Genomic DNA, 24,759 nt, shown 5'->3' on the forward strand with positions numbered 1-24,759 from the left:
TTGAATAAGTGATGGCTAGATAAACGAGAGTCTACTGTACTTTGAGGAAAACAGTGGAAATTTCAGGTTTCATTTGGATAGTCTCTTCCTTGTAGACAGCATTTATTTATTTATTTATTGAATCTATTTCCCAACTTTCTCCCAAAATAGGATTCTCAAGCACAGCACTCAATTCAAGATGCTATCTTGCCCATTTTTTAGTCAGTTTGTCAAATACTTTACAATTCCGAGGAGTCAAAAAGTTCTGTACTTGTACTTACTTTTGACAGATGATGTTCGGAGGAAAATCCCAAGCCATAAACAGTATTTGCTCTGCTATCTGCCCACTGACCAAACTTCTGTGATGTTTTTGTGAATGTCATGTTGGGAGTGATGGTACTATTTATTATTGCCTGTACAAAAAGAAATTATGAAATGAATTAAATAAATCAGTCAAATCATAAACACACCTTGGAAACTACCTGTTCATTGTAGGATGGGGGTATAAATTTTAGAAAATAAAAGAGTTCACTACACTACTCAAGGAAACATATCCCAGATACCTGAAAAGATACTGTAATTATCACAAAATGCAGAATCTCTCTTGCAAATTTAAGTAAGATCTGCAAATTATTAGTGAGATTCATTATCAATGGTGGAAAATTGTGAGACAGACTGCTCCCAACCAAGACTATTAAATTATCATTAAGCCCTATGAAGTCATTACTCTTTGTGTAACAGACACAAGAATGAGTAAGACTGCATCTTGCCCCCATTGCATTTGAGAAATGTGTAATGTGTTTATGATTGCCCTTCTCTGATTTAGAGATCTATGTAAATGAGAGTGTAGCAGGCTTACCCATTACAGACACTCAGGAATATTGTATTTCTAGGAAGCAGCTGTCACCTCCTTATGGGAGTAACAACTTCAAAATAACATGGGCAACTGTGGAGAAAGGTAAAAGGTTTTATGAAAAAAGTGTTTGTTGCACAAAGAGAGCAAGCAGCTAAGAAGAAAACTGGGTGAATTGCATCAACTGTATGGATACGTGGACTATTTACAAAAGCGCATTATGTTGAACTTCTGTAACTGCATCATCCAATACAGTATCAATTTTCACTTTAAATTAGCAGCAGGAAAATTCCATATGTCATCCAAGATGTGGCAGAAGCAAGGGCCTCTTTCACCCTTTCCCAATTTAGATCATTCATTTATATCAAATATGCAGGTAAGTCCCATAGAGGGCAAGGAAAAGGAGTTGTAATAGTTCTCTTTCGGCTGGGTTAATAGCTTCTTTGGATTGTGATACACAATATAAACCAGGAAAGGGATACACAGCCCATCAGTTAGCACCATCAAATTTTGAATGCACCTACAACATAGGCCGGGATGGATCTAGACTGTCATTTATTTATTCATTTATTTATTATTTACAGTATTTATATTCCACCCTTCTCACCCCGAAGGGGACTCAGGGCGAATCACATTACACATATAAGGCAAACATTCAATGCCTTAACATAGAACAAAGACAGAGACAAACGCAGGCTCCGAGCTGGCCTCGAACTCATGACCTCTTGGTCAGAGTGATTTGTTGCAGCTGGCTGCTCACCAGCCTGCGCCACAGCCCCGGGCTGTTCAAAGTAGATAATCTGAATTAGCTTTGAATATGTTTTAATGCATTTTAACTGTGAATTTTTATACTGTTATGTTCAATTATTTTTAATGTTTGCATATTTGTATATTTTAAATTACGCGGTCATACTTTTAATGTAAGCCACTTTGAGTCTCCTATGGGAGAGATCAAGCAGGTTATAAATAAACATGATAATAATAATAATAATAATAATAATAATAATAATAATTCAGAAACTGGATTATGTGGCAGTGTAGATGGGGCCAAAGTTGGGGGGGAGAGACTGAGAGAAGTCTAGTCCCTGTGTAATCTTTATGTCCTGTGAAATGTGTATCTTGTAATGTGTTCTCACATTTTTACTGGTCAAATAAAACTACACACATGAGATTGTGCACATCACCAGATTTTTAAGGGAAAAGGTAGAATGTATTATTAATATCCTTACTTATAAAAGCTGTAATTCAATAATAAAATGTTTATACAGCCCCATTTTTAATTTATTCCAGAAGCCTCAATGAATGAAGCCAACCTAATTAGTGCATCTCTGACAGAAGTGAATTCAGTGTTTTTCAAGTACTTCCAAGAATACGATTTACATACTGCATATGTACCCTGCTCAAGTAAACTGCAGGCCAGGAATGAGGAAAGGCTAATTTGAAAGCAATAATAAGCCCTGAATTGAGGTCTGAGACATGGAAAGTTTGACACTTCTAGCCAGATCAGTTCCTGAATCTGAAGGTCATCTTCCTTGGGATTAGAAACTGAGACTTACACCAAAGGAGCCTGACATTTGCCACTCAACAAAACTGGAGTATACTTGTTTAAAGCTTGGTAACTCTAAATCCAGTTGGTAGTGCTAGATAATAGTGTTAACCATGTGGGCTTTTGAACATATCTCCACTATTGCATTAATTACATTGGATATCGGTATCAGTAGGAGCCTTCGGTGGCGCAACGGATAAAACTGCTGAGCTGCTAACTTGCTGACCAAAAGGTCAGTGGTTCGAATTTGGGGAGTGGGGTGAGCTCCTGCTGTTAGCCCCAGGTTCTGCCAACCTAGCAGTTCGAAAACATGCAAATGTGAGTAGATCAATAGGTACTGCTTCAGCAGGAAGGTAATGGTACTCCATGCAGTCATGCCGGCCACATGACCTTGGAGGCGTCTATGGACAACGCTGGCTCTTCGGCTTAGAAATGGAGATGGGGAGCACCAACCCCCAGAGTCGGACAAAACTAGATTTAATGTCAGAGGAAAACCTTTATCAATATCAATATCCTCAGAATAGGTTTCAGTGCTTTACCATCAGACCTCAATGAAGGAATCTTGTAGTGATTGAATTATATTATATTGCATCAGTATCTGCCCTGAATACTGGCTGCAATTAGCCCTTTCTGTGACTTAGGAGACTGATCATACTGAAAGAATACAAACCACCAATAATTACGAACTTGATTTTCTAAGCAGCAGAAAAATAAATTATCAAAACTTTGAGAAGCCTCATCTCCAAAGATGACCTCAATCAGCTAGTGAGGATTTTAGAAGGAATCTCTTTACACCTCAAGGCAGATAATGCTGATGTTTTAAAGTCACCTCAGTCTCATGTCCTGAGCATTGAGATAATGCCACAATTTCAGTCTCATTAATTTCCCAATTCCTTCTGTGTTCTATCTTTCAATGTCAAAATGCAGACTGTGCAAGGAACGCTTTTTTTCTCCTTAAATCACACCACATATTTGAATAACTATAAAATTACTACTACTACTACTACTACTACTACTACTATAGGTGACCACTCATGGCAGAGTATGATTGTCTTCCAAGGGTAGAGTTTTGGTGGTGGGCCCATAAGTGACTGTAGAAACCTATTCTGGATCCACATAGTCTTTTACAATTAGGACATAAATTTCCAGATGGAGCCATGACAAGTGCAGTGATGACTGTTGGACAGACCATCAATTAATTTGATCCATGATGGCTATGAAGTTTGCTCCTAATAACTATAATTTTTGTGTATGTGTACAAGAGAAAAAGTGTACAAGAAGCGGATTGTGCTTCAGTTTCTTCATTCTAGTCAGAAAAGATAAATTCTGGAGGATGTAAACTAAACAATAGGTGAATAAACCAACTTTGGTAAGCAGATAGTCATAGTCCATTCCCTTGGGAAAATAAATCAGACCAGTGAAGTTATCAAGATACCCTTTTGCCCAGTAACTTTCTATCCCAGTTGCCCATAATGCATTATGTATTGTGTGTATTATGTATTTCTGTAAATGCATCAGATTGTTTTCCTTCTCTATATGCAATTCAGCAAGCATTGTTCACTGATACACTTATCACCTAACTGAAAATCTCTCTCTTCTTCTTCCAGCACTAGATTGTTTCTTTGTCCAATGCCAATCTGAAAGAATTTCTGTGTTTGTCAGAACAGCTCTCTTATGTTAAAGACTTTACATTATAATGTCAAATAGCCAAGATCTTATTTGTAGATGATACTCTGAATTTGGAGACTTTATGTGAATTTACCATAAAGCATTACAAAAACCATGGCTATATTTTCTACCTGAAGTGAATTCTGTGTTAATAAAATTATGGACGCTCAACAAGGTCTGCTATATTGACTAGAGCTAATTATTTGAATAAAGCATACATATATGTTACTGCATTGCCCTATATTATGATGCAATTTAAAAAATATTCATATATTTCGTATATACACATATCATATATTATAAAACACACTTATTAAAACACACCAAGAGATATATCATTGAGCCGTATATAGTGAATTTCACAGACATGCCAGAAGCAAAGCTTGAACACCTGCCATCAGTTTAATAAGTAATCCTTTTGAAATGTAATAGCATATTCTATCATACAGCAAGCTTCAAGAACAATTATCTTATTCTAGATCACACTTTAACCCATCCGACTGTGTTGTGTTAAATATTAAGATATTAAAACAGGGACAATTACACTTGAAGGTCAGTGCATTTCTACTTCAGCTTAAAAAAAAACCCATACAGCTTACCTTTGAGCCATCCAAGCTGATTATCCTATAGACATTTCTTGTGCTGTCGTAGAAGTAGGACACTGTAACAGCATGCTTGCTGGTGGGAACCCAGTTCTTCTTCGTGTTAGGGTCAATCTGGAAGACATGAGCTCGGGTGCTGTAGATGGGTTGTTCCCTGAAGGGCAAAAAGTAAAAGTGATGGATCTGATTGGGACGTAGGATAGTGGTACACAGGTCATTTGGATATTCCATCCATGGGCCCCTCTGGACTTGGCTCTGCATGAGTAACGTACTTGCCTCCCCCAGGTTTATGTGCATGGAGTGTGCAATATAACTGTGAAGCACATGGAAAGTACTCACAGGAAAGAGAGGCACAAGTCCTTTAAAACAAATTGAGTGGCCAGCTGTACAGTAAGATAAAAGAGACATCTCTAAATATAGAGGCACTGCTGATCTACCACCTTCCCCTCCCCCACCCTCCATCTGTCAATCTGTTTAACAGTGGCTGTCAATAATTACAAGCGTGATTTTCTTTCACTGAAAGTGATGCCTAGTTATATTAATTTGACCATCTCCTTTTAAAAAAAAAACAACTTCAAATGTTCAATAAATTTCAGCTCATAATTAGAAATTGAACTCCTGTATATTTTTTCCTCTTCAATAACATACGTCTTGTGATACATTATGGTTATTGCCTTCCTTAGCCATATTTCACAATCAAGCTACAGTAGAGTCTCACTTATCCAAGCTAAACGTGCCGGCAGAAGCTTGGATAAGCGAATATCTCGGATAATAAGGAGGGATTAAGGAAAAGCCTATTAAACATCAAATTAGGTTATGATTTTACAAATTAAGCACCAAAACATCATGTTATACAACAAATTTGACAGAAAAAGTTGTGCAGTAATGTTATGTTGTAATTACTGTATTTACGAATTTAGCACCAAAATATCACAATATATTGAAAACATTGACTACAAAAATGGCTTGGATAATCCAGAGGCTTGGATAAGCGAGGCTTGGATAAGTGAGACTCTACTGTATATGGTATAGAAATATATGTTACATTATTTGCTCCCAACAGCCAGACAAAAATATATAAAGAATGTGAACTATTCATTAACATCAAGGAGCCTAGTATAATTTCTGTACGTAGGAATATAGCATCAAAAGCTATATAATTTTTGCCTCACTTCAATTTCTCATAGTGCAGATTTCAAGTTGATTTGGACATTCAGTTAACAAAGACTTGTGTATACTTTCCAAATCAATTGTCCAATGGCTCTTACAAAAACAGTTGTTAATGCTTTAATAGACATTGCAATATTTAATTTCCCCCCATGGAACTGTTTTGACGGATCAGCATACTGCAATGGGCTGTGCTCGCCAATTGATTATTATCTTTTAAAATATTTCAGTATTTTCAAAAGCTGCTTTGAATCCCATGCCAGGAGAAGAGAAGGCCTTAAATAATAAATGAATGAATTTTGGGTAAGAAACAAAGTAGGATGCATATTCCCTGAAAAGGTCTTTCAGCACTACTGAAGCCGTGGCACCAAGTATTAGAGATATGACTGGAAATTTATTTTGCACCTTCAGTATTTCCTTTCCTCAAAGTATTAGAAATATATTGCCCTTCATTAATAAGAATACAAGATATGTTCAGCTTTAAAAAGTGCCATTGATTAAAAACAGTGAACTGATATTTAAATATTCAAAGAAAATATATTTTTGTCAAATTCCTAAAAGACATCAGAGTGACTACCTGGGGGTGGAGGCAGGGGAATATTCTACAAGGACTGCAATTTGTGGAAGGACTGCAATATGAGTTAGAAGTTGCTTTAAAAAACAGGGTCTAGGTATATTTTACACTTAGATACAGAGTGCCTTATTCCAACCTCATTTCTGCTGATTCACCTACGTGAAACTTTTCTTCAGATATCAGAAAGCAATGAACCTGTAGTGGTTCATTAAATGGTAGCAATCCACAACAAAAATCTTTTCTTCAACCTCACAGTTATATAGCTTCTATTCCTGAAGTATTACCGTTATGTGATTTAAAAAGTGCTTGTAAAGGAAAAATCAAAAGCCTACAGCCCACCCTCATCAGGAACATCAGGAATCTGACCCATATCTAGTCTCATATGTTGTTTTAGCTGGGTGGGTTCATCTTTCTGATTTCCATTTGCACCAAAACAGCTACCGTGATATCTAAGGTCACACTAAGAGAAGCATCAAATACTTCCAACCTATTTGGCATTAGTAAAGATAAGGCTGGAATATTGTGTCAATTTTAGTAACTTTAACACAAATGGCGATATACATACTGAAAACACTGTTTAAGACAGAAGGAAAGGTTCTAAAAACTGGGTGGGGGGCATAAAAATATGGTCAGAGAGGACTAGGGAGCGGGACCAAATTAATGATTAGTAAATTAATTCATTGCTCACATGTTTAAATCCATTATCTGGGATTGAAAGACACATATCTCACATGTAAGGAGAGATCTAGTTTCTCCAGATAATGGTGGTGGGTCCATGGTTGTAGACGAAACACTTGTGGCCATTTGGCAACACAATCAACTGATACTTCAACACTGTCTAAAGACACCTTGTGCCAGAGTCTTTCTGAGGAAACTGTTGTAGGGAAGTAGATTAGCTCCCTATAGTCTAACCCTCAGAGGCAACAGAACGAACCCACTCTCTCCTCTCTGGGACAGCCTATAATATATTGAAATAATACAATCATCTCACCCTTCATTCTTCTCTTTATCAGGCTGGACATGCCCAATCCACTCAACCTTTCCTTATATATTTCCTCACTGCTCACTGCAACAGACTGTGGGCATACAAGGTCCCACCTGCTTCACAACTCTGTCCGAAGAGAAATTGTGTAGGGAGCACGAACTGAAGCAGCTGCTAGGTGCACTTGGATGTAGATGTGCTTTTCATATGTCTCAATCTAAAACAATTTGCCATGTCAATAAAATGAATTTATCCAGTGTGAAATGTGACAAAGTAGGGACCACAGAAATCAACCCTAGAAAACATGCTAGAAACCAAGTTTAGACAAGATGCTTCTCAGTTGTTAAGGTCACTGTGACACAGACATGCACTTTATACATTTGCTTTCTCCTTTTATTTTGTTACATGTTAGAAGAACTACACGGAATGCACTTAGACCTTTTAAAAAAAGATTTTAAAATCTTTACCTGTTTTTAAAAAAACTACATTCAGACACAAAAGGGAGACCAGAAGCAAATGAACGGGATTTAGGAATATTTGACTGTCCAGTCACATTATTTTTTTCAAAGGCTGCAGTTTAATCACACTAAATGCAGGAGAGGCTCGGATTTAAATCTGATCCTATTTATCTCTTCTGAGAACTTTCTTTTTTACATTAGTAGTATAGCAGATACTGCCCTCTTGCTTCTTAACTTGGAAATAATCAGTCAACACATTGTCACAAATGATGTTCCATTCCTCCTTTTATTTAGAGTGCTTTCAACCTGGCTAGTTGCAAAATTACACCCTTGAAAAGAGAAATACAGCTACACCATTTCAGTAGAATTGTTTAGAAAACTATTACTTGATTGGAGTGCCCTTTTATTATTAGCATACATTGGGTATGTGGGCTTGATCCATATATTAAAAGGTATGGGGGCTTGATCTGTCTACAGGTCATCCTCTAGGAACTGGACTCTCAAGCACTAAAGAATTCTTCATATTGTCTAGAAACCGTTGTCTATCAACATCTAGACCAGTGGTTCTCAACCTGTGGGTCCCCAGGTGTTTTGGCCTACAACTCCCAGAAATCCCAGCTAGTTTACCAGCTGTTAAACTGGTAAACTAGCTCTAAATCAGTGATAAGACTCTAAAAGGACACTGGGAAAATAACATCCTGGTTTAGACGGATGGCAAACACAATTTTTGGTAACAATGTACTGTCAAGTCTCAAGACTACTTTATATCTATAGAAATGAAGGTCAGTTTGATCCAACCACCAAGCATAAAGCTCACTGGCTCTTCTGACAGAGGTTATTAATACTAGAAAGGCACTTTTTCAGGTGAGTAGTCTTAGGTCACAAGAAACCATGGGTTAAAGGGGTTCTTGGACAATTATGAAAGCAGTGCACTAGTTTTTGGTTCCACTGGGTGGTTAGCCCTACCTAGCACATGTAGGTGTAATTTCTAATCTTTCAAGAATGATTTTCCAAGACATTGAAAATGCCATGATGTAGCTGCCAAGTAACACCTGAGAAAGGAAATGGACAAGCCACTGGACAGAAGAACAAAAAGTTATTGAGACCAATAGCCCTTTACCATGAACCTCGCAGAATGAGCTGCTTGCCCTTCTAAGGAAATGTTGATGGTGACTTCCATTGTTAGGGAAGTTAGAACGGTCTTCCAATTTGAACACATCTTGGATCTACACACCAGTGCAGAGAGTGAGCTTTAACTCAAAGTATCATTAGTATTTTCCATGGACAATCTGCCAGAGGGTCAATAAAGGCCAGAAACCAGGCCTGAAAGGGCTTCATTCAAAGCCTGGAAAAATGAGTGACGGATCTGGTGGAAGCTATGAATCCGAGGATGATCTAGATATGTCCAGCAATCACTTTCCTGTTGTGAAGATGACAGTAAGGAGTGAGGTACCTGCCACCTGACAAAAAGGCACAGTGCAAAGTCCAACAAGGCACTTATGAATCTTATGTGTTGAGATGGATCCAGATAGGACAGCCCATGGAATCAGGACACCAACCCAGGGTCATGGGATTGTTTGTGGCTGATCTGCCCATTGACATTTAGCAGGTGCAAAAACAGGCTCCATGAGAGACAGTTTGAGGACCAAATGGAAATATGAATTTAAAGGAGTCTGAAAAGGCTCAAGGTGGAATGGGAAGATGAAGGATTGATGAACACTATTCTCCAACACACAAAAGGCACTTCAAGTGGCTAACATTTTCAGCAATTTTAGTGATACAGTTTACATCTTTAAAGGTACTCAATAGACCACCAGAAAAACAATGACTCAAACAGAGTCAAAAACTGCAAAGTCGAACCGCCAATCCAATAAGTACAGTTTACATCACCAAAAAAAGCAAGGCAGAATCAAAATGAGATAAAAACAGTCCAAGCCAACTCTACTATAAATCCTAATTATAAAAAGAATAAAGCTCCAAAGTGTTCGTAAGAACAACTGGGTATTGTAACAACTCTTACTGAGCCAGCTCTCCAAGTGAGCTATGGATGTGTTCTGTCTGAACACCACTCTTCTTCGAGTAAAAAAGAAAGGGGGGGGGAATCAGAACAATGACCTTCACTTCAACTTGAATATAGTTCATACTTTGAAGATTTCTGAAGCTTAAACATGAGAATTCTCTTTATGAAGTGCATTAATTCAGTAAGTTTTCACTCTCCCAACAGGTTCCAATAAGTTTAATATACCACTTCTGAGAGAATGAACAGCAGGAAATAATGAAATCCTTTGTTCATATGAAGTATGGAAACATGTAGACAAAGTATACGGGAAAATCCATTGCATAAACTTAATTCTATGCAATGCAGTGAAAATGAGTTATCATACTGCTAGTTTCAAAAACATGCAATCCACTTTGTTTGTCTTATTTAAAAACCTTTCTTTCAGAGGCATCAATCCCACTCCTCCCATATTTTTGATGATTTTTAATTGAGGCTTACATACATTCAAAATATTATATACACTACTATAAACAAACTAATAAAAATTACTAGCCAACTACACACCTAAATAACTACATAATAACAACTCACACACAGGGAAATATATAAAAAGTAGACAAAGAAGAGAAAAATAAAAAACACACATACAACAAGCTAAATTGCATATCTAAAAGCTATCTTTTCTGCAGCTGTACATATGTGTCCAACAATCCCACCTCACTTTTAATGAAACAGGATATTACATTTTTTCTCCCCTCCCCTCACATTTTATCATCCCAAGAATCATGAAAGATGCATTAAACTGAGAGATTGTGACTGGTCAAACAGATGCCCTATGGATCTTTGAACTTACTGATCTAAAGTTATCTGAACAAGAAAACATTAGCAGAAGCAAAATGAAAATTTGAATAGGAATTACCATGATAAAATAACCAGCCCTTGGAACACCAATATTATGGTCAAAGTGTTCTTCAGACATTATGTCATGTTTAGTTATTTATCAATTCAACTATGGCCCCTTCCACACAGCTGAATAAAATCCCACATTATCTGCTTTGAACTGGAATATATGGCAGTGTGGACTCAGATAACCCAATTCAAAGCAGATATTGTTGGGTTTCCTGCCTTGATAGTCTGGGTTATATGGCTGTGTGGAAGGGTTCTGAGTAGAACATAATATGCTCTATGATGAGGAGTTGGTTGGTAAAATGTAGCAAATGTAGCACTATTCTTTTCACAAAGTTCTATACATATTTTTGGTCAGGAGAATATTTTGTTTAAACCCAAATTATTGTATTTTACATATTTTTCAGAATTCTAAAAACATAAATTCACGTACAAATTGTCCACATAGAGATCCTGATATTAGTCTCCATGTAGGAGCTAGTATTGGAGTTACAATATTATTCTAAAGTAGTCTCCCCACAAACTGACGTGCACCAGATATTTTAGAATACAACTTTCATCATGCCCAGTGAGTATGATGAACAGAGGCACTGGAGATACTAGGAATTATAGTCCAAAACATCTGGGGAGCATCTCAGGGCAAGAGGGATCACTCAGAGAAGACATGTCTATCAATCTTTGAATACAAACAAGTTTGAGAAGATGAACTTTCCTTCTACACATCCATTTGAGGAAAAACCTTCTTGTCCTTTGCCAAGCACACTCCATACCTCACAACCTCTGAGGATGTCTGCCATAGATGTGGGCGAAACGTCAGGAGAGAATACTTCTGGAACATGGCCACACAGCCCGAAAGACATACAACAACCCTGTGATCCCGGCCATGAAAGCCTTTGACAACACAATCCTGAAATGTTACCTAGACTTATTCTTAAGCAACCAGAGCCGCCCTGCCCTTATAGAGGCCAGATGTAATGCAGAAAATCTTTGTCAAGCCCTTGTTTGCTTCAAGTTTTTACAAGTGTGCAGGCACCAGCATGCCAGGTCTGGTGTGTGGAATGCTGGAAGTCAGAACAGGTGAGAAAGAAAGCTCCTTTTAGTCACCATTCACTGTGGATGGACAGCAAGAGAGCCTAATCTTCTCCAACCAGCTAGCCCCAAAGATTAAAAACTTTTGTTACTATAAACTTCAGTTTCCAGGTGAGTTTAATATGACTATTCTTCCACAAGAACTGGAAGAGGGAACTAAGTTCCTTAGTTGCCATCATTTAGTCCTGCTGCATTATTGAAAATTAAGAAACAGGAGTCTTGCTGGACCACAATAAAGGCCTAGCTAGCCTAACATTATGTTCATTCAGTAGCCAACTAGCTGCCTATACGAGGTTCATAAATAAGTATTTTAAAGATTTCCTCTTGACACTAAGTCTAGCTGAGTCCGACTCTGGGAGCTGGTGCTCATCTTCATTTCTAAGCTGAAGAGCCAGCGTTGTCTGTAGGTGCCTCCTAGGTCATGTGGCTGGCATGACTGCATGGAGCGCTGTTAACTTCCCACCAAAGCGGTACCTATTGATCTACTCATATTTACATGTTTTCAAACTGCTAGGTTTTCAGAAGCTGTGGCTAACAATGGGAGCTCACCCCATCCTGCAGATTTGAACCACCAGCTTCTGGTCAGCAAGTTCTGCAGCTTAGTGGTTTAACCCACTGTGCCATTGCAGCCCCCTAAATAAGACATAGGTATAATATCACGTTTTGCTATAAATGTTATATAAAGACATCTTGCTGCTGATACTGGAGAAAATATATAGCTACCATAGCTACTAGACACGGATAGTTCTATCTTTGATGTATTTGTGCAATTCCTTTTAAAAGCTGTTCAACTGGCATCTATAATTATAGCTTGCAGCAGATTCTTAGGACTAGATCATCCATGTATCTTCATGACATTCTGCATATGCAAAGTCAGCCAGCATAAATGCAACACCCAAGGGTTGTTCTCTTAACCTCACTACATTTTTCAACAGAACAAGTTCATACATTCAACTGACAACCATCAACGAGTGACTAACCAAATGAAGAAAAACAAAGATAAACAAAAAGCCAAATATCTATTCTAGTTGATAAATTTGTTACAGACATCACTTTATTTTATAGCAGTGGTTCTCAACCTGTGGGTTCCCAGGTGTTTTGGCCTACAACTCCCAGAAATCCCTGCCAGTTTACCAACTGTTAGGATTTTTGGGAGTTGAAGGCCAAAACTTCTGGGGACCCACAGGTCGAGAATCACTGTTTTATAGTAATATCCACATTCTACTGTTCCACAACATTTAACCAGCATATGTTTTATACACAGAGATAAAATATATCCCCCAAGAGGAAAAATGCTCTGGTTAAAAGTAGTAAGTTGTGGTTAGATCTAAGACTCTTGAAGCAAAGACATTTAGACAACAGCTCAACCACACACATGCCAATTTGAAATGGAAATACAAAAGGAAAAACACTAATTTCCAATCCAAATAAACACTACAGCATAAACTCCTATCAAAGAGCATTACTGATGGGCCAAAATAGATGGCAAATTGAAAGGACCATCTACAGACAGCAGATCTGCAGTGTAGTCCTGTGTAAAGTTACTAATCCAATAGATCAATATTTGTAGGAATGTTGTGTTTAATGACTTAACGCTACTGAGAGAGAACGCCCCCCCCCCCCGACATTTCAAAACTCAGGATCATATGGGGAAATAGGATCTTTCAGTTGGACTGGACCCAAACAAACAGAAAGCGTTCTAGCCGTTGAAGAGAAAGTTTTCTACTAGTGCCTGTCCTTGCTATTACTAAATGGGTAGCCTTCTCATTCATACATCCTTGGATGAGATGCAATGAGACATACAATAAGGTTAATCATATATATGCCAAATAGCGTGCTATCCTACTCATGAAGACCCCAATATGCAAAAAAAAAGTCACTTTTTCTTGTATTGCAATAATAGTAATTGATTAAAATGAGTTGAAAAGATGTGCAGTGTCTATACTTGGTTTGGATAGAATCATGAAAGTTGGAAGAGACCACAAGGGCCATTTAGTGCAACCTCATCATGCAGAAACACAGAATCAAAGCAGTTTCTGCTTTAAAACCTCCAGAGAAGAAGACTCCACCACACTTCAATGCAGCATATTCCATGGCTGATCAGCTCTTACTATCAGGAGGTTTTTTTCCTAATGTTTCGGTCAACTCTTTTTTCCTGCAGTTTGAATTCATTGCTCCGTGCCCTAGTCTCCATAGAAGCAGAAAACAAGCTTGCCCCCTCCTTGATGTGACATCCCTTCAAATATTTAAACATAGCTATTATGTCCCCTTCTCAGCCTTCTTTTCTCCAGTCTAAACATACCTAGCTCCCTAAGCTGTTCCTCACAGAGACTGCTTTCCAAACTTGTGGTCTTTTTGGTCATCCTTCTCTGGACACTTGATTTTCAGGTAGAAATAGCTTCTGTGTGTGTGCCTGCACTTCTTTTCCATAGAATGAGCCAAGGAGAAGAGAGATACATTGTCCAAATTTCCTTGCCTTGTGATTAAAGATTTTTTTCTCTTTAGGGAAATGAAAACTGGAGTACACCTCATGTTTTTATTTGAAGTCAGCCTATATTTTGAATTAGCAATAGGGGGGTGATGCACAGTCTGAACTTCTTTAATTGGGAGGGTGTAACTCAAACAAAAACTAAAGGTTCTTCCTCTTTAGAAGCATTCTTCTTTTTCAAATAAAGGAAAATCTAAGCAAAAAATAACTGACAAGAAAGTTCTCATTTCTTCCAAGAATTCTGTGTTTTCCACGTGTAGTTGAAGCTATTATCATGCTATCCCTTTCAACAACTGCTATCCTGTGCCATGCCACAGTTGAAATGGAAATGGCTCCTTTTCCATCCACTTCTTGAGACTTCATTAAAAATGATTAAATGTTATTCATAGGTGTGCTTCCCCTACAATTTAGTCTGTTAATTTCCAGATAAAATGTCCTATCAAAAGCTAGTTCTACCTTAGTGAGGATAGAAAACTACAATTTACACTACCTCACTGGTACTTTACACTATCTGAGTACACACACCTATGAGCTTCTACCTTTCAAAGGGTAGCAAGATTTGAGAGATGGACCTGCAACAATCAATAAATAACACAGAAAATAAAGGGGTGGTTAAAAAAGCACAAAAGCACAACTTCTACAATTTTTGTAGGGATACAATGTGGAAATGTATACAAGCATCTATTGCAGGGTTTTCAAAATATATTGATGCAATTTGTCAACAGATAGTGAATTTTTTTTTTTCGTGTCAGGAGTAACCGGAGTTGCTTCTGGAGTGAGAGAATTGACCATCTGCAAGGACGTTGCCCAGGGGACGCCCAGATGTTTTGATGTTTTAGCATCCTTGTGGGAGGCTTCTCTCATGTCCCCGCATGGAGCTGGAGCTGAAAGAGGGAGCTCATCCGCGCTCTCCCTGGGTGGGATTCAAACCTGGCAGCTTTCAGGTCAGCAACCCAACCTTCAAGTCACAAGGCTTTTATCCCCTAGGCCACCGGAGGCTCCAACAGACAATGAATCAAAATACCATATATTTTCCATAATGCATTATTTTGTACATAAAGACAAGGTTCCTTACAGATATTCAACTTAGGTAAGATGCCAAAGTTTATATTCATTACAATTCTATTTGTTATGATTTTTATGCCATAGTATTCTGTAAGCACACAGATACACTTGGCTTCAGTGTGCTTAGAAGGGGAAAAAGGTAAATCTACACTTCTGTCCCTAAATGGAAGGCAGAGTTCTCTGTGGCTTATTCCACATGTCTACTGAAATGAAACAAAACAGTACCAAAAAAAAAAAATCAATCACTAATCGTGTTTAGCATTCAAGAGCTCCTGGATCTTCTGGATTAAGCAGCTTTAGCACATGCCAGTGATATTGTGCTTATTATCTTTATATCACTTATCTGTATTTATTGTTCAAGCACTTATCAGAAGCCCTTAATTTCTCAAAAATTGATGCTTAGCGTTATAGTTCTTCAAAGGTCAGGATCAGAGTTCTTATGTAGAACAGCATCATTGTAACTGCCAGTCTCACTTAGTTTCTGATCTGATGGCTTTTCAATCTGTTTTCCCCCTGGGGAAATGGTATTAAGAAGAGTTAATCTTCCATTTCTGTACAGGTTAGCTACTACATGAAATAAACTAAGACTTAATCTGTCAGACCCAAATTACAAGACAGAATACAAGCAGAAGGCAAAGCTGAAACCTTTGCCTTTCCTTAAGATTGTTTCCTCAAAACTGTACACTCCAAACTCCTCTTTTTTCTCAGAGGAAAAACAAAGGTGTAGCCATTCCAATCCTCAACTTCAGGCAGAGGCTGATACAACTGAATGAAGGAATATCCAGAACTCAAGGCAAGTATATGGCCAACTGCCTGTTTCTCTAAGCCAAACTGAAAGTCACTATCATTCTTTTGAGAATGAAATCATGCTCAGTCAGTGTTCCTTGCACCAAACCTAGGGCATGTCTACACACACTGGAAAAAAAATAGAACTTGCCTCTTAGCTGCTACAACCCAGACACATGATGTTCTTGACTATTTGCTTGAAATGTGGTTCTTAGAGCCCTAACTCAGTTCAAAAAACCTTACCTTTGGCAAGTGGATCCAAGGCTCCATCGTATAGCTGTGGAGTTGGGGGAGAAGTTAGTGGGGGACGGAATAGGTTGGTGGAAGGTAACTTGAGCCACATATGATTCTTGAGGACAGTGAGAAAGATATGCATTGTTAAGAAAGTGATTTAAAATCTGACAGCAGGAGAGTGGGAGGACATGCATTACTGGGAAAGGGGTTTAAAATCTGAAAAGCAAAGTGTGTGAAAGGGGCTCAAAATCAGCCAGCAGAAAGAGAGTCTTTATGGTGGGAAGGTGGTAAATGGAGTGAGGAGATGGTGCTTTTACCAGGATATGGAAGGACAGGTAGAGGGACATCAAAAGAAGTGCGGCGGCAGCTACAACCTCACAATTAAGCGCATCCCCACGTAACAGGAAATATCTATGAGTGTCTATGACCATTTGGCTGGGAATATTGGGAAGGACTAGAGATTGATGACCACCTCTTACAAGATGACTTCACAAGGGGGAAATATGTGGCTGGTTATGGCACCACCACCACAATCTATGTGAAGTGTGTGGCATTAACAGGGTCACTGTGGACCTGTAAAATGTAAATGGTTGTGGAAGGGTCCTCTTTTTGTAAGACTCATCTACCATCTGCAATTCTGAGCCTGTGCACACCTACAGACCTCTCTGACAAGCACTGCACATTTTCATGATCCAGTTTTAAGTGCCTGGGTGTCACTGTTAAGGAGGATCTGACCTGGGCACCCATGTGGTAGCGTTGGCTAAGAGGGCCCAGCAGAGAGTATACTACCTGAGACTTCTAAGGAACCAACAACTGAATGAAAAACTGCTGGTGACTTTCTACCCCTGTGCTAAAGAGAGTGTCTTAACCTACTGCATTGGCACATGGTTTCATAACTGCATAGTGGCAGATAGGAAAGCGCTCCAAAGTGTCACCACTACTGCAAAGAGAATCATTGGTTGCCCTCTCCTCTTTTTGGAAGAACTTTATAGGTCCTGCAGCCTTAAGAAAGCTCAGAGCATTCTTGGGGATCCATTTCACCCAGCATTGTTTTTAAATTATTGCCATCTGGCAGATGGTACAGGGTAACAAAGACAAGGACAAACAGACTGAGAGATAGCTTTTATCCTAGAGCTGTGGCTATGTTGAACTCCATGCTTTTGCATTGATGTGGCATTGGGGGCTGTGCGGTAGTGGCTGGGATGTGAAGAGATAGCTGTGTTGTTTTGTGGTATGTGCTGGAGAAGGCATTTAATTTTGTTGTGCAATAGTACAATGACAATAAAGCTATTCTATTTTACACTTAGAAACGCACAGCACACAATTGTTTCTGAATATTTGTTGTTATGGATCTTTAAGTTGTTTCCAACTTATGACCACTTTAAGGTGAAGGTGTCATGTGGTTTTATTGGCAAGATTTGTTCTAGGGGATTTACCATTGCCTTTCAGTCTATTGAGGTTAAATAGCCTGCCATCTGTCTGATAGATGATCTCCATGCTTTTAGAAAGCTTCCCATCAACAAGGTGCAATATCATAGAGATGAAGGTGGAAAATAAAGTTGGAGCAATAACACATCCCTGTTTGACACCCGATTCCACCTTACATGGGTGACTTTGGGAGCCATTGTCCAAGACTGTTGTCCAAGACTAAAGGGATATATTATCTCTATGCTAAACAACACTGCTAGAGCTTTTGATGTTATCTGGAGGGAAAATAAGCTTAAGCAGTAAACTAAATTTAACACCATGTCCAGTTTTGCTATTGGTGGCGTATTTGTTGAAAACAGCTATTTCTGATTTCAAAACTGGCAACTATTTCATTCTGATTCTGCAAACTGAAAGAATGTTACAATATCATAAAAAGCTAATCAATTAAAAATAATTAAAAAGTTTTTCTCACATATATCTAATCTCATCAGGTGCAACTCATCCAACAAAAATTATGAAATATGTTTGCTTTTAAAAGGGCTAAAAGGCTGGTTTTTACTCTTTTCATATCACCCTTGCACCACAGAATAGGATATGTCAGACATTATGTCAGGCACACAGAGTGCTCCCTATGAAAAGTTTAAAGTTATTGTTTCAACCATCAACATCATGTACAATTCAAGAATATCAAATTTGACTTATTTAACTTTATGCTGAGCTCCCTTTGACAGGGTTCAGTTGCTCCCTACCAACATCACTATTCAACATCAACCTCCTGGAAAATTAGGGGAGGATGTGTGAGCCAAAACACCAGGCAAACTTCGCTACATCCTTGCTATGTCAGCATTTTCAACACACTCCACATGCACTGAAGCAGACAAGATAACTCATCCACAGTATGCTTATAGTCTACTTTTTCCTCAACAACATCTGAAAGCTGACAGCTGTAAGTGAATTGTGGCAGTTTCAACACTGTGAAAGAATAAGCCACGGCATTTAAAGCCTCAATTCCCTGTGAAAACTAGAGTATGATTTGACTTTGGGCCAGTTCACATGAGAGAACTGACATGGTGAAAATTAGGAGTTCTGTTCAATTAGGCACTTCACTGCACATTCAGTTTCAAACTCCACCTATTACCACACCAAATCTGATTATAAATCTGATTGTGCACATTTGCTGTTTCAATTGCAAGTTGGGACATGGCAAAACATTATTTCCATTTCTATATCACAAGGCAAAATAAAGATAGATAAGCATGCCTGCTTAGTCCTGTGAACAAGCTGTGACCTGACTACACAAAATTCCCTCCCAAGATCAAATCACATGTGATTTACATGGAGGCTACTGTATATGAAGGGAACTGTCAATTTCACAAGAAAGGCTACTAAACAGAAAACCTATACCTTTCTTTCAGGGGAAGGCCTACACCTTCCATGTTTGCTGCTCTAAAGTAAAATAATGCTGGAAAGCAAGCTCTAAGATACTCAATACATCTTAAACCCCAGGTGGAGTGACATGGGATGACCTGGCAATTGACCCAGCTTGAAGTGCCAAGTGATTGCTCTTATCTGCCAATTAAATCATGTGGCTGGATTGTGCCGAGGCACAATATAGTCACAAAGCTACTCTACTGTGCTTATGAGGAAGAACACTTATTTTTCCAAGAGGTGAGTTTACAGTCTCCATATGATATTATAGCAGTGGCAAATTTTTCATCACTCTAACTGTACCATTCTTCCTCTGCAGAGATATATTTAGATGATATATTTTACAAAGTGAGCATGTCTCTTGGCACCTTTAATAGTACATAATGAAGAGCATCAAATTCATTAAACGTTCACTCTCACTAATGTCATATTAACAATGGTAATGACATTTCATGTCTCTATTTGATGAGGCAGACATATGCTATGTACTTCTGAGGCATGTAGGTGAACCAACCTAGCAAAAAGGTTCTTGTACCAACACATTATGGATGCTTTTTAGCCGATTTCTAGTGTTACCAAAGCACTGTGCAAAGGAGCCATTCCGTTTTCTCTATTTAAAAGACCCTCTGTGGTAAAACAGACAAAATACAAAAGGGTACGAATAGGAAGACAATACTGTCTCATTTCAAATAGCACATCAATATAGCCATAAGCAAATGTTTATTTAGTTTTATTTTGGTTTGTTAGTAGAATAGCAAGCCAGAAATGATAGTTCAGACACAACACTACAGAAACCATGGATGGAGCTTCTTGATTTGAACATCACAAAACACTTCTCCAGTTACTTTTATCTGGAGACGAAGAGTAAAATGTAAATGAATATACCACAAGCAAAAGCACACTGTTCATTCACAGTAAGGAAGGTCTGCTGGCTTAAAACTACATGTTGAATGCAACAACTTTGTTTAAAAACTCTGCTTCTGAACACAAAGAATAGATGTTGGAGAAAAGGGTCTGACACACAACAATAAATTAACGAAATGACAGGTGCTGGAAGCGAGCATCTAGTTGCAAGAGGCCCTAATTCATATATTTCACCAGAACCTACAAGTCCATATTAAGCTAGTTCAGGTTCCTATGTCTTCTAGTGACTAAGCTTATGACTCCCAACCAAATGTCCAGTTCTTAGGGAAGAACCTGGTTAATCAGATTCGTGGTTTTAGACTGTCTTAGACACTACTTCTGCTATACAATATCCTAATGTATTTTTCTCAATGTTTATTGACAGAAGTGTTACATACTTCCATAAAAATATGGTATATGATATCTTCTGTACACATCACTTTCTATTTAACTTTTGGGGCAACATGACACAAACAATATTATCTTCTAATCAAAATATTGCATTATACTCAAGTGTAAATGTTTCCCCCACTAGGTTTTATAATGACTAACTGGAAATGTGTTTTAGCATTCATATCAAGCAGCTATTTCCTTGCCATATGTATTTACTATCTGAAGCATATGAAACAGGAACACTGGTTTTAAAAGCATGGGAATTAACTGAGTTGATACCAAACAATCTATCCTGTCATTCTCAGCTGCCATAAGCTCTTCTGCTCTAACAACTGTATGCATCACCCAATTATTGTTTCTTTTTATCAGTAATGCTATACTTTATCCTTTCTCCAACCATCATAGGATATCGCACATGGAGGTAACCTGATTTTATCTTCATAGCAAACATTGAGGTTTGTTAGCTATAAGACAAAAAGGAAAAATAAGAGTGCAACTTGATTAAATATATGGCTCAGCAGTCTGAACACAGATTTTCCAAGTAAGCGTCAATACTAACCATTACATCACATTGGCTGTTTGTCTCTAGTGTCCAGAATTTCATACCAGAATGCCTCTTTCAAGTTCATGAAGCCACAGTTTAATCTGCTGTTTCCATTCCAAGCTACAGGAAAGTTCTAAATGGCTGTCACTGCAGTTACTATCACTCTTTTCACTTACTTGTTGCCTCTTTCTTTCCTTCTGTTAGCTCTTCTTTGCCAAACTTAACATTGTGAGTTGCATGGAGATAGAACAGCCAGCATTACTAGTAATGAGGTGAGTTTCTACAAACATATAAATTATTAACAAAGAATTACAATATTTGAAATAAGAATTTCAGGTAAATTAGAATGTAATTTACAAGGAGCTCTGCAATTAAGAAGCACTTCCAGTAGGGTAAATGAATTTTAAAATAATTTGTTAGGTACCGATACAGCACTGGTTCTCAACCTGTTGGGTCCCCAGATGTTTTGGCCTTCAATTCCCAGAAATCCTAACAGATGGTAAACTGGCTGGGATTTCTGGGGGTTGTAGGCCGAAAGACCTGGGGACCCACAGATTAAGAACCACTGTGATACAGAAACCAAAGGGTATTTAATGGAAAACAGAAAGAGATAAGGCATCAAACTTTGCTGCAAAACAGTAATCCATGTTTGCTGTCCCTTTTATGTGCTTTCCTGCCTACAGGAATGTAACTACTGGATTTAAAACAAAATATTAAGTAGTTGGGTAGTATTTTGCCTTGCTTCTTTCCGCCAATACTGTTTCGTCTTCACAAAGCAATGTATAATTTCCTTTTTTGGTGATACATTATAAACAGAGGTAAATAGAAATGCTTCTAAATTGCTAATTCCCAAGACTAGATTATATTAAACCACAGTCTAGATTATATTAAACCACAGTTCAGACCATGCATTGGTGAACTTTGGCCTCCAGGTGTTTTGGACTTCAACTCCCTCAATTCCCAACAGCCTCAGGCCCCTTCTTTTTCTCCCTTAGCTGCTTAAGTGGTTGAGGAGGGAAAAAAAAGAAAGGGCCTGAGGCTGTTAGGAATTGTGGGAGTTGAAGTCCATTCCTGGTTTTGTGTTGACATTGCAAGAAAGAGTCAAACTAGATGTGGTGTTAGTACTTCTTAACACTCAAAACAAAACTGTCCTAACTGTATAGAAAAGAACTGGCCAGGGACCATCATTAAGCGGGGAAATGACTATTTAGGGCTCCAAACCTATGGGTATGTCTTCAAGTCATCAGCTGACTTACGATGATCTCATACATTTCACAGGGTTTTATTAGGCAAGATGACTTAGCCAACTCTTTCCTCTGAAATATACCCTTACAGCACTTGGTTTTTATTGGTGGTCTCCCATTGAAGTACTAACCAGAGCTGGCCCTGTTTAGCCTCCAAAATTAAGATTGAATCTGATGCCTTTAGCTGTATCCCAAGCAAACTGAACGGAGAATGTTTTTTTTTTTAAATGATTTTCAGAGAAGAGGACAGCAGCTGGGGGAAAAAGTACCACACGAAATGAAGATGCACAAAGGGCTTAACAATGCACACATCCTTTACTCAAACAACAAGTTGTCATCATTCCGTGGTGCTTTAAAAGCATATTGCATCTAGCTTGGCTAATCTGATAGTACACTTTGAGAGCTTTGATCAATCTATCTTGTACAAGCATGAAATGTTAGCCAACTGCTAGGTCAGTAGCAGCTGGATATCATGTGTACCTGAGTCAAAATTAGAGAAACCCAATGACTGATGGGAATCAGGCCAGGTGCCATGAGGAGCTCAGCCAAAAGTTAAAACACAACATGTTGCACATATATGCTTCCATTTGTATTAGCTTGTTACGCACATGGTCTATGAAAGACGGCACATGTCAACTGCTGACTCATTGAGGTCATCAGAACTCTTCTGGCTAAGAGCACTGAAACAAATTGGAAATATTACTCTTCATTATTATTATTATTATTATTATTATTATTATTATTATTCTTTCAATAGTGCCAGTGTCAGAATATTTTTTAAATAAATCAACCCAAATAGCTCAAATATATAGTTGGGATCCAAAGCATGCACTAAAGCAAGTTCTGTTTGATGAATGTATACACTAGAAATGCCTCAAGGGCTGAAATAACTACCTATTTTGTTTGTCATTTCTGACATTGTGACGCTAAGGTGAATCTATCACAGGCATGGGCAAACTTTGTCCCTCCATGTGTTTTGGTCTTCAGTTCCCACAATCTCTAACAGCCTACTGATTTGTTCAGAGGGGGGTCTGTCATGGCCCTCCTCTGAGGTTTAGAAGGTATGACTTGCCCAAGGTCACCCAGAATCCTAGTCCAACACTTAACCCACTACTCCATGCTGGCTTTTGTTAACTCTACCTATAGTAAACCAATGAAATGAACAAACGTGTTAGCCATAGGTTAGTTCAACAACCTAAAGTCAACTGCTAGATATAAGTGCTATGATAAAGCCACACACATGTAATCCCATTGATTCAATATCCCTTTACTATCTGCTCTATGTGTGGCACATAAAGTTTATCTGACTAACCTATGCAATTCATTTAGCTTTTTTAAAAAACCCGAACAAAAGCAAATGAACTGTTTGGTGTCAAAAAGATCCGCTTATTGTTATAATAAAAAGTGGTAATGTTTGTGGCGATGGAGGTCAAACCAAGAAGAGTACTTGAGTATTCAACTTTATGTGGCTTAGCCACCCTTCAGTATATGCACCTTGACTTTGAGGACTATTTGTTAGTCTGTCTCTAACAGCAAAATATCTTGAGCAAGTTCTGGGACCTAAATTTAGGAACCAATAGTGCCGCAGTTGCATTTTGTCAATGTCATGTCACACTGATTTAAACACATATGAGCAACCACAAATGAAATGATGTATTCTACAAAATAGAAATGGCTGTCCACCTGTATGTGTATTATTATATTGTTATTTCATTTATTTATACCCCGCTTTATCCACCCTGAAGGGAACTCAAAGCAGCAGATGGGAAACTTTCTGTCCCTGGGACTCCATGGGGGGGGGGGGGGGGGGCTGCATGACTTTCCAAAAATGAAAAGCCGAAAAATAATAACACGAATATTCTGAAATCCACTTTTGATTTTGAAAAACGGATTTAAAAAATAGTAAATGACACAGAAGTTGTGGTGATATGTACATGTGTCTTCAAACCATCTGTCAACTTAGATACATAACAAATTTCAAAAAGTTTCTATGACAAGGAACACTTAAAGGTGGTTTTGCCATCTCCTTCCTCTGAAATATAGCCTACAGAACCTTATATTAACTGGCGGGCTCCTATCCAAGTACTAACCACATCTGACCCTGCTTACCTTCTAAGATCAGATGGGACCTGGTGTCTTTAGGGTAATTGGGCTAGAAAGGTGGTAGGCACTATTTCAATGGTTCTCAGCCTGTGGGTCCCCAGGTGTTTTGGCCTACAATTCCCAAAAATCCCAGCCAGTTTACCAGCTGTTAGGATTTCTGGGAATTGAAGGCCAAAACATCTGGGGATCCACAGGTTGAGAACCACTGCTCTATTTGAAGGATTTCAGGAGATACAATTAACCCACCACAAAAAAAAAGGTGGGCCAAGGGGAAGGGAAAATAGGTCTAGGGGTCATAAGCAATGCTAGGAACTTACTTG

General features: G+C 38.4%; 1 protein-coding gene across 1 annotated transcript in view; it reads right to left on the bottom strand.

Annotated features, from left to right (window-relative positions):
• homer1 (homer scaffold protein 1) overlaps positions 1–24,759 on the bottom strand; it is a 102,548-nt gene that overhangs the window by 71,655 nt on the left and 6,134 nt on the right. The window contains exons 2-3 of the mRNA XM_003216350.4: positions 4,646–4,802; positions 261–392 (exon numbers count right to left, since the gene is read on the bottom strand). Of these exons, the coding sequence (XP_003216398.2) occupies positions 261–392; positions 4,646–4,802 (289 nt within the window). The remainder of the gene's footprint in view (positions 1–260; positions 393–4,645; positions 4,803–24,759) is intronic.

The sequence above is a fragment of the Anolis carolinensis genome, chromosome 2, assembly GCF_035594765.1.
Source record: "Anolis carolinensis isolate JA03-04 chromosome 2, rAnoCar3.1.pri, whole genome shotgun sequence".
Taxonomy (NCBI): Eukaryota; Metazoa; Chordata; class Lepidosauria; order Squamata; family Dactyloidae; genus Anolis; species Anolis carolinensis.